The following is an 18,905-nucleotide window of genomic DNA, read 5'->3' on the forward strand; positions in this document are numbered from 1 at the left end:
TCGTGCCTCTTTGGAACTCTGTCAGGTCAGACATTGCAGTGTCTCTTGAGAGCGTACGATAGACGAATGCACCACCAATGACTGCTGTTGGCAAACTAATACCTTCCCCCCTTCCCCTTCACAGCCACTAGGTGGCAGACTTCAGTGCCAGGTGGTGCTGCTGTACTGCCGGTGTGAAATGTGGCATACCTTTTCACAGGTGTTCGTATTATTTTGTCCCCATCTGTATATATATATATCCTGCGTACAGCTGTGAAAATATCGAGACGATATCGCTCCAGATCTCTGTAAACTCGAGACTTGTCATATTTGAAAGAAAAAAAAAAACTTAAACCAATGTAAGTATCAGTGCAACTTCTTCATATATACACCAAGTGTATATATCCCTGATTATGTACAGACAAGTTATACATTTCGTTTTTTCATTATTATAGGTCTATGAGGGAGTATCGTAAAGTTTTAATTATCACCATGAACTAAATGAATGTGAAACTTTTATTTCAATTTGTGATCCTTAACACCCTGCAGATGCACATTTTTCTCCCAGCTTTTCTTGACCTTCCGCAGGCCGTCATTGTAGAAGCCCTCAGATTGCGTCAAAACCAGTGTTCCACCTCTTGCATGACATCATTTGTGTTGTCGAATCCCAGACCCCGCAGTGGGTATTTCATTTCCGGGAACAAGAAAAAGCCACTTGGGCGAGATCGGGAGAATAGGGCGGATGCGGCAATATTTCATGGACGCATTGCATTGCCTTGTTTCCACAGCAGCAGCTGGAGATGAGTGAGCGGGTGCATTGTCGGTAAGGAGACGGACCGTGGAACCCAGCGAGCTGGCACCTTAGACATGCAGAGTTCGTCGTGAATAATTTTCCACGCACTGTTGTAACTAAGACCAGTTGTATGCATCACCATGTGGAGGGTTACTCGTCTGTCTTCCAGAATGAGATCCTCCACTTCTTGGCTCGCGTGCGAGGGACATGTGGCCACTTTAGAAATTCCTCTTCAATGTCACAACAGTGGCATGTGACGGACAATCATCACCATAGACCGCCTTGAGTTCATCATGCATTTGTCGGGCACTGTAACCCTTCAAATGTAGGAACTTAATCACGCTGTGAGCCTCACTCGTCTCCATCCTACAGGTTACTGACATTACTGCCACCTGTCAAAAAAGTAAACTGCATACGAAGAATATTTTTACACCATCATGCACACAAAGACCAGTGATTACAATAGTGAAATTTCATTCACATAGCTCAATAACTTCCCGATGATAATGAAAACTTTACCCCCTCGTATCTATTAATAGCAATTGTGAGCCTGCGCTACACAGGATAAAATCGTCTTTTCAAGTGTTCGTGGCTTCTGAACGAGGCGTCAAACAGGAAAATGGATTAAGAAAAGTCGTTTGCCTTAATGACCTCTTACACTTTTGTAGGGGTGACAAGCTGTCTCGATACCATTGGTAGACACGAAGCCAGTGGAAACTCTGGTAGGCATTGCCATTCCTAACGTTAAGTCAGGATGCATTGGAATGAAAGTCGAAGTGCCTGAACATTGCATTATTTCTTTGGAACAATCATTTGTTAAATGTACTAAGAAACGCAATCTTACTTTTTAATCTTGTACGTCATCATCCAAAGTCGAAAGTGTAGATCAAGTGTGTGTATCTTTCTTTTGGCTAGAGTTGCAACACTTCCCAATGCATTGTTACCGTTGCGTTCGCCATTCAATTAAAATTCGTGTCACCACAGCTGTTATAGTGACTCTAAAGCTATTAGGCACGTCGAAAAGGTTCATCATGAATGAATACAGTTAGGCAACTGAGCCAATAGTTTCCACGTGATCACATCGATCAATGCCGTTCAATTGAACTCTTCGTCTTCGGCCTCCCGGCTGGCGAAGTGGTAAAGATGTCGACTTGTAATCAAGGGGTTCCGGGTTCGATACCTAGTGTTTCGGATCACACTTTAAACTGTAGGTCCAGTCGATTAGCCTAACTTCGCATAAAAGCGGGCTGAAAACAAACAGCCCAACTCGTTGAACGCTTCAATTCCAACGTGGCGGAGTGATTATCACACGACACCAAAGGTTCCGGGTTCGCATTCCGGTATGGGTGTTCATTCTGAGTGTTCCTTCATCATATCAACACTCATCCTTATCGTCGCGTTTAACCAAAAGTTGCAGGAAACCGACCCTAAATAATTAATATTAAAAGTCGTTAATCCCAGTACAGATCACGCATAGTACTTCGTTATCGAAAATATAGAATTGTCATATATGATCTGTGACCAGTGGTTAAAGAAATAATAAACGCAGTGGCCAAGGCCTACTTTAAAAATATGATTCTGCTGCTATGAAAACAGGCGTCATAAAGTCGTCTTGATAGCAGAAAAGTGCCGGGTTCGATTCCCCGTTAAGGCAGATTTCCGTGATTCGTACCTCATTTTAAGTCTCGATGAACGCACATATGAGCACAACCTTTCCCACAGACATGGCACAAGCTGCCATTTCAAATATTGAGAATACGAAAGAAATCATTTTTAATTTTAGTTACGGTTACATTGTGTTCACCATATGTTATGGCTCGCCGGCCCCCGTGGCGGAGTGGTTAGCTCATCGCGCTGCGACGCCAGGGGTCCCGTGTTCGAATCGCAACCTGGGCATGGATATTTGTGAGTGTCTATTAATTTCATCACATCATCACTCATCCCCATCTTCGCAAATTAGCCAAAAGTGGCACAAAAAGCGAAGTAAAATAAAGCAAATTAATGAGTGTGTTATTGCTCAGTATGAGGAAAACCAATTGAGCGTACCAACCGCGTGTATACTAAGAAGAAAAAGGATCGGTGCTAGTTCCTTTCGTGTACACCTGCCTCGAACCACACAACGTGATGGGCGACTCAAACTCCCGTTCAAGTTGGCCGTGCCTAATTGCCATATATGTATTGGAATATGTGCCCTCAGCATACTGATATTGTGAGCGTAGACACACCGACGGTGGGGCCTCAAACCCCATTTAGTCTTCATTTTTCGAAAGTGCAGTATAATGGTGTTGCATTAAATGAAGGGCTCGGGTGAAAAACATGGTAAGTGACATTTTGGTTATTTTTTAGTTATAAAGTAAAATGTGTCATCCCTCAATTTTCGAGTTAATCACAACGCCAACATCTGTTCTCTTCCAGAGAATAATTTAATGTGGAAAAGGGACATTCCTTTAAAGTGAAAGCTGCATCCGAATTAAACCTACTACAACTAGCCTTTTACTTACACTGAAAAGCATACACTTCTTTCTCTATTATCTCTGGCTTGGTTTGACGTACTTCTTCTCCCGAAGGCCAGGGGAAATCACAGTCATTAATCGTGGGGTTTAGGAATCATCGTAAAAATAAGGGTGGCTGTGGATTCTAAAGGAAAAAAAGGATGAGTTAAGGACGTTATCTGTGACGATAAGCAGGGATTTAAATAAGCCAGGTTATCAATCACATTTTAAGAGAAAATTGCAAATATGGTACTAGCTTGCAGCAGTTTCAATATGCATTACTAAAAATATGCTGATGTATTTGAATAAGAAGGGAAATATTAATAATTACATTCGTGATATTGTTATCACCTGTAAAAGAATACCACGTTCTCTATAGCAAATTATAAATAAAAAGTCATTATACCTAGCTAGGGTCGCGGAAGTTAGGCTCCACACATTCTAGATCTCGGCCATAGTGCGGTGATGTGATCAGCTCTAGGCTCCAACCGCCTTGACTTGGTATGTGGTCGTCCCTACGTACACATTGACGAAGGCGCAGCTGAGCCCCAATGATATTGAAGTCCTCCCTGGGATCACCCACCCCGGGAATCGAACTTTGGCCCCCCGCATAGTAAGCAAAGTCTATATTTTTTGAATTTGTTAAAGAACATGCCAACATATTCTTGATATAACTTTCCCTAATCACATAGGCCATGCATTCTAAGTCACATTTAGATCTAGTCCTTGTTTTTCTTTAAAAAAAATCGTGTTAGCATTTCGAACGAAAATAAAAGACAATACCTCTCTCTCTCTCTCTCACTCACTCACACACACACACACACACACACACACACACACCCACATATTTGGTTAGCAGTTTTGATGTAATCACGAATAGACAATTTTTTGTAGCCTTACTGCTCTTTGGCAGATGATCCACATTGTCGTTACGTTTCTACGTTATTTTAAAATTTAGTGCCATATATATCTGAGGGATAATTTAGATACCAGTTACCACATGAAGATAATAGTGTCGAAAGAACGGTGGATAAATCTTTATGATGTCGAAACGAGTGAAACTGTGATCGGTAAACTTTAATTAAAGAATATGGTCTTAATTAGGTTTCATTCTGCTGGGGAAAAACAATGTTAGTAATTGTTGTTGTTGTTTTGGTAGATTGTATTGAGAGATACTACAATTTTATTGTATTTCTTACATTACGTTATGGCGAAAGGAAAATCATGTGAATGTCACTTTTATGTGGCGAGAAATCTTTCTTAGGTCTGTATAAATTCTGAACAGCTACTTGTCCTGCACATTTCGTGTTTAATGTGAAAGCATTTTCACGGAGCATTGTACACAGCTGGTGCGCGTATGATAGGAGCATTAAGGAAATGAAAATTGCACTTTGACATGTGAGATGTCCGGAAATTACGTCATCCGGGGAAAAAAAGCGAAAACATTTCAGCTTTTTTTCCTGCTAGTGGAAGCAAGATTTCTTCCAGGGAATTAGTAGTTTGGGCGCGGGGAGGGAGAAAATCGCATCAAATGAAGTTAGTCCCATCAACGAACATCAACTTTTTCTCCCAGTAAACCGAAAACCGGTTCGTATTACAAAGTTAGTATTCCGACGCCAACGCATGCAGGTTTATATAAAATTTAAGTGAATTATATAATTTATTTATGACTTCCTTCTTTTGCGTTAATGTATTCGCATATTAAAAATGTGATGTCAATGTATTTTGTTTCCAAGTTTTATCTGTATAACATTCCTAACTATTTCCTAATCTGTTAGGCTGTTGTTGATTTATTAATTTATTTTAGTACAGAGCGCTACGACGGCAGGGCTCCTGGGTTCGAATCCTGGCATGGGTATTCTCTGATTGTATGTACAGTCAACGACAAAGATGATAATAGGCAAATTGTCCATCATTATTTTCATTACTCTTTATTCCACACCCTGTGTTGTTTCAAGGAATGCATTTTTGTTGATACATGGCAGATGTTGTCCTCTGCCTATTGTCGTGCTTACTTCAATTCATGATCATCACATTGTGGAAAACTGAGCGAATGAAAATGGTGATGGACAATTTGCCTACTATTTTTTCGCCGTTGGGTGTACCATATCATCACTCATCCTCATCGTCGCGATCAGCCAAAAGTGGCAGAAAAGCGAAGTAAAATAAAACAAATTAATCCCAAACATCAACACCATACGTAAAAATCATGTGTCGAAAAGTTAACTAAGTGGTGTTTCAGTGTTGGGGGGAGGTAGCCCCGGACACCCTCCACTGTCAAGACACTAATAAAACGAGACTTACATCATGTGCCTTATCAACGTGTATATTTACAACACTAAATTCAGTTTTGAAACGTTTCAGAGCAACTGTTCACATATTGTGTGGAGATGACTTTTCTACTTTTTTGTATATCAGATATTTATAAAGTAGCAAACTAAGTCCTTTACCAACCTGTTAAATATACCAATAAATTACACAATTGTTGAAATGTTTCATTATGAAAGGTTTATTGTTGAATTTTTACTTTAATTTATTAATATAAATTAACTAGATTTCATACTTATATTTGCCTTGCACTTATTGTTTTACTTTATTGTGCATAATAATGTTATTGGTGTAGATTTGTTAATGGTCTCTTGAGAGAGAGAGAGAGAGAGAGAGAGAGAGAGAGAGAGAGAGAGAGAGCATGCAGCACTCAACAAACACATATATCGCCGACACGACATATATCGCCAAAATATTGTGAACGATATATCGTTTAGTTGATATCGCCTGGACGATATTTTTTCAATAACACTATGGACGATATATAGCCCAACACTAAACATTATTCTTTGTTCTTTTGTGTGTTTTCGCTATTGTCCTTAGTAAAGTATATTTGAAGTTCAAACCAATATCTTTCTTGTCGAAACAAAAACCCTCCCCCCGGAAACTTTGGGTGGGGGAATTTTTAGGGCAAGACTGTTATTGGGGGGATTTCCCCCGTCTCCCCCAGGATTTCGCACCTTGGGGTCAACCAACCCATTAGATTCCCCTCGCGACTTCCCTATGGATACTTGGTAGTTACCACTATGAGCTGACTTTTACATTTTGTATCTTCAGAATCTACTGTATAGTTGCAGTAATATTCCTTCCTCTAGTGATTAACAGCGTTGAGTGCAGCTATATTGTTCTGACAAGCAAAGCGGCTGAGTTGCAAGAACACAGACCGTGACCCAATAAATAGCCATGTTGTTCAAGGTCAGCAAGAGTTCACGATCCTAATAGGCCTTCGTCACATGAGTCATTGCTTTTTCTCTACCCGTCAGCAGTACAAGGTTGCCTCATAGTGGCGGTACACCGTGTGTCTACGTGGAAAAGCGTGAGGAAATGCCTTTCCGAAATGTCGACATTTTTTTTTTCATACGGGTGGAAAGTTTTTTAATCCTTTCCCTTTAAATTACCAGAGGAAGTGCGTATCCAAATATTATTTTTATGACAGTGTTTGCAACCGCTTGCGTTTTCTCAAAACTCTTGATACGTGTATTGCATTTGCTTACATTATGTCAATATAAACCATTGTTATTAAAATACATCTTGTACGTCAGTACTTTTCCTTCAAATATGAAATTGTACGTACAACGATCGAAAACTCGTTGAATTCGTCTTACAATAGTCTCAACTAGTAGTTATTGTCTGTAATTTGATAATGGACTGGATAATCCGTATCGGAGGACGACACGATATGTGTCTGTAAATATATTACGGAACAGAAACAAGTATTGATCTAACAGCGGCGTTGTCAAAGGAAGTAGGATATAAACATTAGTAGAATGATCCCATTGTACTTCTTCATCCGAACATCTTAGGAGAAAGCTTTTATTTAAACAAAGGTGGCAAGGGTCCCGGGTTCGAATCCCGGTCGGGCTTGGTTGTTTGTGAATGTCCATTCATCAATTTCATCATTTCATCACTCATCCCCATCTTCGCAAATTAGCCAAGAGGCACAAAACGCGAAGTAAAATAAACTAAATCAAATTAAATTAAATTAAACAAAGGTGGTTTTCGTAGCGTGGTTTAGCGAATAAGATCTAGTTTTTAAACTAAATGTATATATTTTGCATTTTTGCGTCGCGAAGATGAGGATTCATTGAAATGAAGGAGGAGTAGAAACTGCGTGCACAGGATTTTCGAAAGGGGTGGGTTGCATTCAGCCCTCATTTTGCTATATTTTCATGCCTTGAACGTTCTTTTTTTTTTAGGAACACATTGGCCAAAGGGGGTTTAGGACTCCCACCACCACCACCCTCTCCCTTCCTTGGGCACGCCACTGAACGGATGTCAGCCGTGATTCCACTCGAATTATACGATTCCAGTTCGTTCGTATTTCGGCAAAAGTAGCGCTGGTCAAGTTATTGTTAACGATACAAGTACACGCCTTAAAAATACAGTAGCCCATTAAACACTGTGCTTTTCACAACGTACTGAAATGCTAGCCCCTATCATAACTGTTGATCTGTCGTTTCCTGGGGGTGGGGTTCTCGAATTGTTCGTGAACACGTGTAAGTTTCAAGCCTGGTGACGTTTTCTTGCGCGTATGTTGCCTGAGGTCTTTTACGTAACAGCTAAGTTCGTATGTCACGTTATTTCTTGTGTTGACAGTATTTTTACGTCCCGGTACCAAAAAAAGGATCTGGCAGCGTGCCAGTCATAGTGGATTTACTCGGAGTCGCCTGGCAACCCTGCCAAGGTAAAGCGGATATGAAACTGAATGAGTTCGTGGTTTTGGGGAAGGAGGAGGCGGTGCACCGGTTTTTCTTGTCCGTAGACATCTGCGAGGAGCTCTCGTAGGTGCCTATCCGCCGAAGAGTTTGCTTCTCCCAAGGTATGGCAGAACGAATGTAAAAATAGCAAGCGATGTTCTAAAAGACGCGTGGGCTGTTCTTGTGAATGGGTGCCTCGCATCTATGTTGCCAGATGTCGACGTGGAATTGTTCCCGTACGCTAATATAAAGGGGCCATACTTGGTAAAGGGAAGCGTCGAGATAAGGTGGAGTGGAGATAAGAAGGTTTTTGCAGTCGTCTAGATTGCGGTTTCCCCGTGTGACTTCGTTCTGATCAACCTGTCACGCTTTTCTGCCACCTTTGGTTAATCGCGACCGGGCGGGTGAGTGCTTGGATTAGGGATGAAAGGACACTCCCATAGGAACACTCGGCTTTCCCCGATGTTGCCATGCAATCAGGGGGTCCGTGTTCGATCCCCGGTGGAGGCACATTACACAGAGCTGCGTATCCCATTTTAAACTGTATGTCCGGTGCCGATGAGTATCTGTGGATATATAATAATCTTATTTATTTCGCCTTATTTTCCATGGCGAAGTTAAGACTGTTAAGGCTTTACTGCTTAACCATGGTTACATCTGCATTTTTCATTGATAGAAGGATATGCAAAGAATAAAAGTAAGAAATGAGGAAAATAACACAAAAACAAAAAAATCTAAACCTAGACAACATGAACACACACACACACACACACATACATACACGCGCGTCTCATTTCGGAAATATTCGGGTAATATTGCATTTTAGAGTGTTGATTGATATCAGTGTCCTTTTCTGCAGTTGATATGCATATTAGATATAAGTTGATGGGGTTCTTGATAGGAAATATCTTACTTGGCTTCATATTGAGGATGAATTTCGAATTTTGTGGGCAGTTTGTTCCACAGACGAACAGCGTACAACGTGAAGGAGAATGTGTAGAAATTGGACTTGTAAAGAGGAATGGACAGTTGAGATCTCTCATGCGATCTGCTGTTAAGGCTAGGGAGCCTGATAGAAATGAAAATCTGCTTGAGAGAATAAGCGGGTTATTTTGTCATTGCTTTGTAGAGTATGGTAAGATTGTGTACATTTCGTTAATCGGTCATAGAAGGTTTGTCACGGGAACACCAATTCAAGCATGGACTTGGGTGGGGATGGGGTTGTTCGACGAACCTGTTTTCAAGCTACAAACTATCAGAAAGCTTGTTACATTTATAGTTTGCCACGGAAATAAAGTTAAGTTATTACACGAAAAGAATAACAGCAAAAAAATGCGTTAGATTGAACAAATAGAGTGTGAAATGTAGGAATCAGGTTATAGTTTCATAGTCTACCATTTAAATCAAGGAATACACGGTTTCACAGTTTTCAGAGTTCCAAAAATAGAGATTTATGTGAGAGTTCACGGAACTTAAACAATATGGCTGAAATGTCCTAACAAGAGCTCTTTCTTGAACGAGGCGTGTAAAAGTTAATAACAAAATAGAGTAACTTTGAATTTTAGTACACTAACTGTATGAAATGTTGGATGTTTACTCATCTGGTGGAATAGTAGTAAAGTCTCCCCAAGGATATAATAGTAATAATAATTTTGGAATAAAATTATATATTAGTTTAATAGTTATAGTATAATAATGATAATCACAAGCAACATAATAAAAATATTTTTATTTCAAATATTCAGTTTTTATCTATGGCCTGACCTCCTCCCCCTGCAAAATTTTCTGCTTAGTTTTACCACAGACTGTACGTCATATGCATGCATGGTAAGAAATGTGTTCTGAGGGAAATATATATTGACGACAACGCCATGAAAGAACATTGAGGCCTGATTAGGTGAAATGGATGCAGGGGCAAACCCAATGAAGGATCGAACCCAGAACATCCGACGGTAAAAATCTACTGCTGAACGTGTTCAGCCACCTTATTAGTCCGTTTACTTATGATAAGGGATGTTTTACTTTCTGCCTCTTCGAAATGCAAGGTGTAGAATAGCGCAAGGGCAACGTTTCCTGCATATCGAGCTCGGACAGGGTTGGTTGTTAATTCACAACCCCAGTGATAAAATGTCTTAATGTTTTGCTGTTCTGTGGGCGCCCGAATCGAGTGAACGACATTGGAAATCCGTGGGTCTTGTTCTTCGAAATTGACTTCGATTTGTGTATAGATAATACCCAGCACCAGTGTTCGAATTGAGAGGGGTGCGGGGGTAGCAAAATTTTCGCAAAGCATCCCCTAATTCCAGGGCCCCAGGCCCAACGCATACTCACTAACATCACTTCAAGTGCTGCGTGACTCATTGGCTATTCCGCTGTATTCTCTCTCACTCCCTGCTGGATATTTTCCGGGTTTTGCAGAGACTATGTGATTCTTGAGAATTATTTTTGTTTCTTGCGCCTTTTTTGTCCGTTTGTTCCGGCAAGGTTTTTTTTTTTTGCGATAGTAGGATGAATTATAATGATACATGACCCCGAGCATACTTTTCGATTCACATTTTCATTACCGAAGGTTCCAGGTTTTAGTCTCGGCATGATCATTTGTGTTTCTGCGTTAGTGTACAGCATGTTATCATTATTCTCTTCATCTTATCTCACTTTATGTTCATGTAAGCTGATCGGACTGGACCTACAGTTTAAAGTGAGATCCGCACCACTGTGCGATGTGGTTCCACCGGGTTCTCCTTATTACAAAGCGACAGCGTTGCTACTACGCTGTCATGGACGTCCGACCAGACCAGCCAAAGGTGGCAGAAAAACAGGGATATCTCTAAGAGGGCCTGAAGGTGGACTAGCCCCTTCTAAACGTCCATGTGCCCCCTCCCAAATTTTCAGGGCTTACAGGAAAATCTAACATCCAAATTATTTAGTTAGAAAACTTTGCATGTAGGCCACAATCGGCACGTAAATTTGCATCTCCCCAACACATCAACATCGCTACGTTCCTGCAGAAAAGCGACGGAAAATTAAGAAATACATATACATTAGTCTCTAGATCGCGGTTCTTGTTGTAGTCAGGTTATTGTTTTTATAAAGACAATATAATTATAGGTTAAAATAGGTTCTGGACTTGGTCTCAAATATAACCCCACCCAAGTGGATCCGCCACTGACACAAACTGCAGTATCCCCGATTTCTGCCCGTTTCATTGTACAGTCATGTTCACTTCTGGGTTGACTTTCAAGAGAATCGTTGCAATCCAGAAGTGTCCGTGACTGTACGTTAGGATGCATCGAAAAATTCAAAACAACATCATTATCCCTTCGTGTATATTGCTTAATAGAGCGTAAATTTACATATCATTTCTTGTTTTCTCTCAATATTCATGCCTTATTTCCTCCAACCCGTGCCAGGTCGCTGTGCAATGCATGCTGGGAAATTTTCCTTACAAAGAGGGAAAATATTGCTCGGCTGCCATCACTGCTTCCGTGCAATGAAAATTCCAGTATTTCCAACAACCCTGCCCTCAAGCACGTGACGTTGGATCGAGGGAGGAGGAAAGGGGGGAGGAGGCGTGGGATGCGCGAGGCCGGATTTGGGTCGATACCACCGAAACCCATCCGCATGGTAATCTACAAAGTAGGCAGGAATGGTTTAGGGCACGACAGCTTGTCACGTCTTGTACAGAAAGACCAGGATGTATATGAGACCATAAATGAACTCCTGATGGTTTATTTCTGGATTGGTCTTTCAAGTTCTTATCGATTCTGTTGATTTTTTGTTCATTTTCTACGTAAAGAGTGGATTATGCAGACCCTACTCGGGATTCGAACCCAGGGCCCTCTGAAAGAGCCTCACTCGGTGGCTCAGGAAAGAGGGCCATTGTCCCCCCCCAAATAATTTGGCAATCGCAAGATGCTGCCATTCAAGGAATCTCATTTTCAGTAGCCAAGTTAAAAAAGTTTATTTTGTCTACATTCATTGGCATGCCTGGTGGGGGGGGGGGGGGCGGCTCATACCCTTGTTGGCTCAGTATTCCTATGAAAAGAACGTCAAAGGTAGGGAAAGATGGCAAAATTAGGGCTATCAAAACATGTATACTTCACCCCCACCCTTTTGAAAGTTTTGTAATCAAGTGGTCCTGGGTTCGATACCCAGTGGAGGCACATTGTGGTTCGGATTCCACTTTAAACTGTAGGCCCAGTCCCGATTAGCCTTGCGGTGCATAAAGTGGACTTAAAACACCACCTCAATCAAAAAACCAAAATATTGAAAACCACCTTGAACCTACCTACTATACAATACATTGCATTACGAGTTACCTCCTTTGATCTGTACTCTCCGAAAACTTTGTAAGGAAGTAAAAAAAAATGTTTAAATTAGTGCAGAACATTTTAATGAAGCCTACAGCTTGTCAGCTGTTCCTGAATTGTACATGTTCTTAAGATTTGTCAAAAACTAGCTTCAAAACAGCCATAAAATACAAAATTATTTTGTGAATATTCCTTTTTTTAATTGGCAGTACAAGGTTATGCAAATTTTATTTTAAAAAAATAGATTTATGCAGCCTGTTCTAAAATAGGTCCATGCTTGTACGCCACATACAAAAACATGGACAAAATCAATAGTGTGTGCATGTGAGTGTATGTAGGTTGAAGCTTGTACTCCCTTAACCCAAAAATGTTCCTGTGCCACTGGCCTCCATACTGCAAAGCTGAAAGTTCTTGGTTCGAACCCAGGGTTAGCATGATTGCTTCTGTGCAGTTTAAACATCCATTTTGTTACTTTTTCATTTATCTTCATCGTTTCTATTCTATTCTGTTTTATTTATTTATTTTGCATCACTTCTCTACCTCTTGTGTTAGACGCGAGGATGAAGATGGAAGATGAACTGGTAACAGATAGTGATAGTGCACCAATACCTGACCAGGGTTCAAACCTGGGACCTCTGCTCTGCCCAATATCACTCCACTACGATCGCTTTCAATGGGTGTTAATAACCTAACAAAGAAACGAAGGAAAATAACTAAAATGCATTAGCAAATCCAAATAACATTGTTCAAATTTATGTTTGTTTTTAGACATAACAATATTAAGTGTGTTTTCAAGAACACTTCTCTAAAGAACCATTTTTTAAAATTAAGCATTTCCGTTTTTTGACAAAATGTAAATCTATAAACTGTTAAAATATTTAAATTTGCACTGGTCCAATACCAAATCTTTTACAAAATCTACGAGGAAATTACAATAGATATCTGCTGTAGATACTATGCTTTGCTAAATGTGTAGTAACAAATTCCTGCAGGAGGCAAATACATGCGATTTTCTTTTTCTCCGATGGAAAGATTGTACTTTCTTAAGGCAAATAATGTGATAATCAAGAAAAAGAGAATGTCTGGAAGTCATAGATTTACCAAATGTTAATCCATTTCCCTTTGTGAACCGACCTGTAGTATCACCTAACTTAATGTAGAAAAGCAATGAATAGACAGTCTCTCTAAAACGTGGTAATATTAGTTTTTAAAATCTGATTTACAAATAACTGCTAAGAACTTAAGAAATCATTGCGAGTCATGAGTATCTCTTCTAAAAAATAGGATTTTATATCACCATATTTTTACATGCTAAGTGTGAGGCATGTATTGAATTTTTACTCACTACGACAAATAGATGTACCACGGGATGATTCAGGTATTTGAAAGGTACTTCAGTGTACCAAATTTACTCTTTTGTGGTTGTGGTGTCAATGTCATATCTAGGTCACCATAATACAATTACTGTGACATAGACAGACAGGTAGATTGGCCAATGAAGATTAAAGCACTTACACTGTAATATATTGATTGTTTGCACTGGTACCTCCCATAAGGGTACATTTCTGCGCATAACGATAACTGCAGTTAATAACAGTAATACATGTTCCATACATTTTTGAAAAAAAAAAATATCCCGAGAATGTCCATAACAATACCATTCAAATTTAGCTTTCAGGATTGTCCAACTGACCCTATTATGGTTTCCCATTTATAAGGTGCTTGCCTCATAATAATCACATTGTTGTATTGATTTCACTGCTGCCAGTCAGTCAAACGTGAGCGAAAATTCAATTATATTTCCAGCATGTTGATCTGCTGGAGAGGTGTGTCAATACAAGCCTCGTATATTGGAAAATTAATTGTTTCTAGGAAACGTTCTGCCTGATTGCTACAACCTCATTGTATTCCATTCTTTACCAGTAACCAAGTCAGATATGAATCGGCTTTGAATAATCAATGTCATTGTATTAAATTTTCACGTGGATTCATTATTAATATATAAGAGATTAGACTGCTGGAGAACTGAAAACTATAATACATTAAATATTGTGATTTTCGTTAACATTAAGGTAGACTAATGTTACACTACTAAATTATTCTACTTATCATAGTACTTATTGAAAATCTTTATAAGGAACATTAATTATATATTCTTTCTTTGCGTTGTTTTCTCCTTAATTCCAACCTTTCCACATCAAATATTTTTAAGATGATATCCTAATCAATGTAATACTTGAACAGTCAAAATTTACAATCCATGTATTTATTTTTTTCCATTGTGTAATTTCTAGTTCTTACAAGTATAGTTGTCTAAAATTTTTACGTTTGGCCAATGCCATTGATGCAGTTATCAAAATTTTCTATCCTTTCGAAAAACTACTATGATATTCCAAATTATGAAAAATTACATCTGCTTAGAATTCCTCCTAGAGCATTCACATAAATCTTTGTGTAGTTTACTTTTGCTGTTATCTATTTACAATAGTTCGATAAGATTATGTAGCCACAAAACTATTGTGAATATCTAGACAACACCGCTCTATAAGGAATTCTAAGCAGATGCAATTTTTCAGAATTTGGAATATCATAGCGATTTTTGAAAAACAGCTTTGCAGCTGTCGGCCAAAGGTCCAGTCTAGTCTTAATGTGTTTTTACATATGAATGGTAGAAACCAAAGAGTTTATTATATCTCTATTCCTCACTCACTCTCCTAGCCTTCTTAAACCTGAAAGTTTATTGCTGCAGCAACACAATCCTTCCATCAGTTCCTATCCTGGACAAGATCAATCCAATCTTTTCCATTCTTACCGATTTCCTTTAGATCCATCTCAAAGTTATCCCTCCATCTTCGTCTTGGCCTTCCTACAGGTTTCTTTCCACCAAGTTTCCGAGCAAGAATCCTGTAAATTCTTCTTTTCTCTCCAATTCATGCCACATGGCCTGCTCACCTAAGTCGTCTTGATTTAATTATTCTAATAATATCTGGATATGAATACAAATTACCCAGATCCCCATTCCTAAATTCAGTCTCTAATTGTTCCTCTTAAAATTGTGCATGTAATGTTGAAATTACACTATGCCCTGCTGTTTATCAAATTATTATTTTTTTTTTTTTTGTACGCGCACTCAGTAATTGGTTCTCACTAAATAATATTTTTCATATTGTTCCAGCACCCTTGTGCCATGGAAGCTCTTCAGGCAAGTTTTAAATGGAGTACACCCCATCAGCTCTGGTCTTGAAGCCATGGCATTAAAGTCAACCATTGACCTCACATGTAATGACTACATTTCAAACTTTGAGTTTGATGTTTTCACAAGGTAAAGTATTACTTCTTTTGTTATTGTATCACTTCATCTCGATACCATAGTAATGATATTATTGTATAAAATGGTCATTTTCATAGTTGCATGCATGTGAATATTACAAATCATACTGTAAAAGATGTTTCATCATGTCACAAGTTTTAATCTAGTTATAAAAATAAAATTTTGGTATATTTTTTGTACAATTTGCTCATGTATTATTTATATCTTTAAACTAGGGCTGAGCCGATACCGATGTATTGGTTGGAATTCATCTACTGATACCAACTGATTCTTTTCCGGCATTTTGGTCTTGAATGGGGTCCACAAAAATTATCCTGGAAGTTATGGAAAATTCAAAATTCTTTTTTATTTTGCACCAATTTTGCATGAAAAATTTATTTTGTGATTACGTAACATCTATTTTAATATTCTGATGCAATTGTTGGATATTCAAAAGCAAATTTCTTGGTAAATTGATGCATTTAATTTGAGAAGAATATTTACAAAAAATATTGAATAATATTTTGAACAAATTTTAATTATTGCAATTTGCAAGTATCGGTATCTGTGGGATTGGTAAGAGTATCAGCATCGGCATCGGTAGAAAATAGTATCCGCTCAGCCCTACTTTAAACCACCTTAAGAAAGACAATTAAAAATTATATTCTTTTACTTTTATTTTGAGTGTGAAAGTAGTATTTGACTACCCTTCACTACTTGCAAGGACAGCACGAGTTGAGTAACATTCTTATTTTAATAATGTAATCTATGTAGGCCTATTTTGTCCAAAGCATTGAATCTTCACATGGGGACCATTTGGAAAGCAACGTCTAATAGTGGTCTGTGAACTAAAATGTGGTATGGAAATGTTAGCTAAGTATCTAGAATATTTATTTTCAGTATACTCTGAGAGGTCAGAAATTTGCCATATCATGGGATGAGTTTCTGAATGGGAAGAAAGATGGAAATCAATGGTGGCAAAGCCTGGGTTGAAGGGTGGTTGGTGAAATAACTACCAATGAATCCACTGTAGCAGAGCATTTGTGCTTCTAGCAGGAAAAATCCTGCACATGAAATATAAATAGGAATGTTTCATGAGGAATGTAAATATTAAAAGTCATAAAAGTACAGTTTTATATCATAATTTTTAGAAAATGAGAATTATGGACTACTAATTTTAAACAATAGCAATTTTAAACTTTGTGAAAGCAGGACTCAACTTGGACTTCAACCCAGTTCTCTTTCATGCCATGCCATTTCTTCATGAATAGAGCTACTGAGTCTGCCCTGGTTTAACCCCGTTTTTTACGGTTTCCTGTGTGGGAACCTTCCCCATCAATGATTCCAATGGATAGTATCAAGTCTCTTTAGCCATGGAGCTAAATCAGCAAATGTACTATTGCAAGATAATAATAAATGCAGTCTCAACCAGAACTCAAATCGTAGGTTTCTGACACACTAGAACATTGATTTGTCGGCCCAGTTTCGATACCTATTTGCACCTGCCATATTTTTGACGTAATACACCTCCAGTGTGTGCATCAAAACATGCTGTGATAATTTTAAAATTTGTTGGAAATCTTGAATTTAGGAAATTTGCAGTGGGGATTAATATAAGCAATATATTCACGTTATTTTGTTAAGCTTTAGGTGCTGTTGCAGCTATCAAATCAATTAACATTGGAAGATTTTGTTAATGTTTATGAATACACTTTAATGGATATATTTCTTACAGACTTTTCCAACCTTGGAGCACACTGTTGCGGAACTGGCAAATCCTTGCTGTTACGCATCCGGGCTATGTAGCATTTTTAACATATGATGAAGTAAAGGCACGTTTGCAAAAGTATATCAATAAACCAGGAAGGTATGTAATTATGTTAAGTAATACTTTAGAAATTAATATGTGTAAACGTGAAGAACAAGAATGGCTGAGAAAGTAATACTGTATTTACTCATGTATAATGTGCACTTTTTTCCAAAATTTTTCCCCCAAGATCTGTGGTGTGTATTATGGCCGGTCCACACCCTATGTCTTAACGTACATCTTGCTTGTGCATGCACGAACTGTGCATGCAAGATGTAGCAAGTGGACCGGAAGTTTAGAACTACGCACATGCGGAAATTGTCAACCAAAGACTGAGCCTAAGAGCATAGATGTCTGCTCAAATCTCAAACATATGCGCAAACAAGTCTGTGCGTGTGGACGTTCCTCTCAATCTTTTGTCCCCATGTTGCTCAATTCCCTTCTACCCTAGTGCTGAAACACTATTAATGGAATTCGAAAATGTTGCTATTTTTTTTCTTGATATTCATTTTTGTACAACGATGAAAAATCTTCGCCAGTGTTCACGCGAGTTTTTAGCAGAGTTCATTGAACTCTACAAGAAATTTCCGTGTTTGTAGCGAGTAAAATCAAAGAACTAAGTGACTAGGACAAGATGAATCAGGCCTATGAAAGCTTATTACAAAAATACAAAGAGGTTGACGCTTCAGCGAAAAGTACAGTAGTAAGGAAAATCAATTCATTGAGGACTGTTTACCGAAAAGAGTTGGCCAAAGTGAACAAACCAATCCGTTCGTTCTGCTGCTAGGGATGATGATGTTTACAAGTCAATGTTAAGGTAATTTCATTTATTTGGATTTTTGACTGCTCAAGAAACTACGAGAGAGTACGAATTATTATCTGCCTTCCCAGGCTAATTGCAACAATAAGATTGAATGTTGATTTTATTGAACCGATGACACCATGGTAACTCTATGGGCATGTAATCAAGGGGCCCCGAGTTCAATTATAGATCAAGCCTGGATTAGCCTATATTAGTGTCTGTGGCGGAGTGGTTATCACATCGTGCTCTGATGCCAGAGGTCCCAGGTTTGAATCCCGACCTGGGCATGGGTGTTTGTGTGTCCATCCCCATCTTCGTAATTTACCAATAATAGCTGGAAAGCGAAGTAAAATAAGCCAAACCACAAATGGTACCAAGGTGGTACTTTTTACAACCCCGCAGGAAGTGTGTTTTAAAAACTTATCTTACCTATCTCCATGGCAATACTGTCTTAAGTAATGCTCTAGAAAGCCAGATGTCCCAAGTTCAAACCATATTGATGTGCATGTATATCACTGTGTTCGTCCCATCACCATTTAATCACTTCATAATCTATTCTCATCGTCGCGATTAATCCAAGAGGTAAAAGAGCAGCATGAAGTAATGAAAATATAAATAATTTGTACATTGTAATTAATTTATTATTTATAATGGAAATGTTTTTAAG

General features: G+C 38.7%; 1 protein-coding gene across 1 annotated transcript in view; it reads left to right on the forward strand.

The window, feature by feature from the left end:
• Positions 1–18,905, forward strand: part of Cbl (E3 ubiquitin-protein ligase CBL) — a 109,356-nt gene that overhangs the window by 41,552 nt on the left and 48,899 nt on the right. The window contains exons 2-3 of the mRNA XM_083111730.1: positions 15,495–15,641; positions 17,365–17,496. Coding sequence (XP_082967856.1) covers positions 15,495–15,641; positions 17,365–17,496 — 279 coding nt within the window. The remainder of the gene's footprint in view (positions 1–15,494; positions 15,642–17,364; positions 17,497–18,905) is intronic.

This window comes from Lepisma saccharinum, chromosome 25 (assembly GCF_977018435.1).
Source record: "Lepisma saccharinum chromosome 25, izLepSacc3.1, whole genome shotgun sequence".
In the NCBI taxonomy this organism is placed as follows: domain Eukaryota; kingdom Metazoa; phylum Arthropoda; class Insecta; order Zygentoma; family Lepismatidae; genus Lepisma; species Lepisma saccharinum.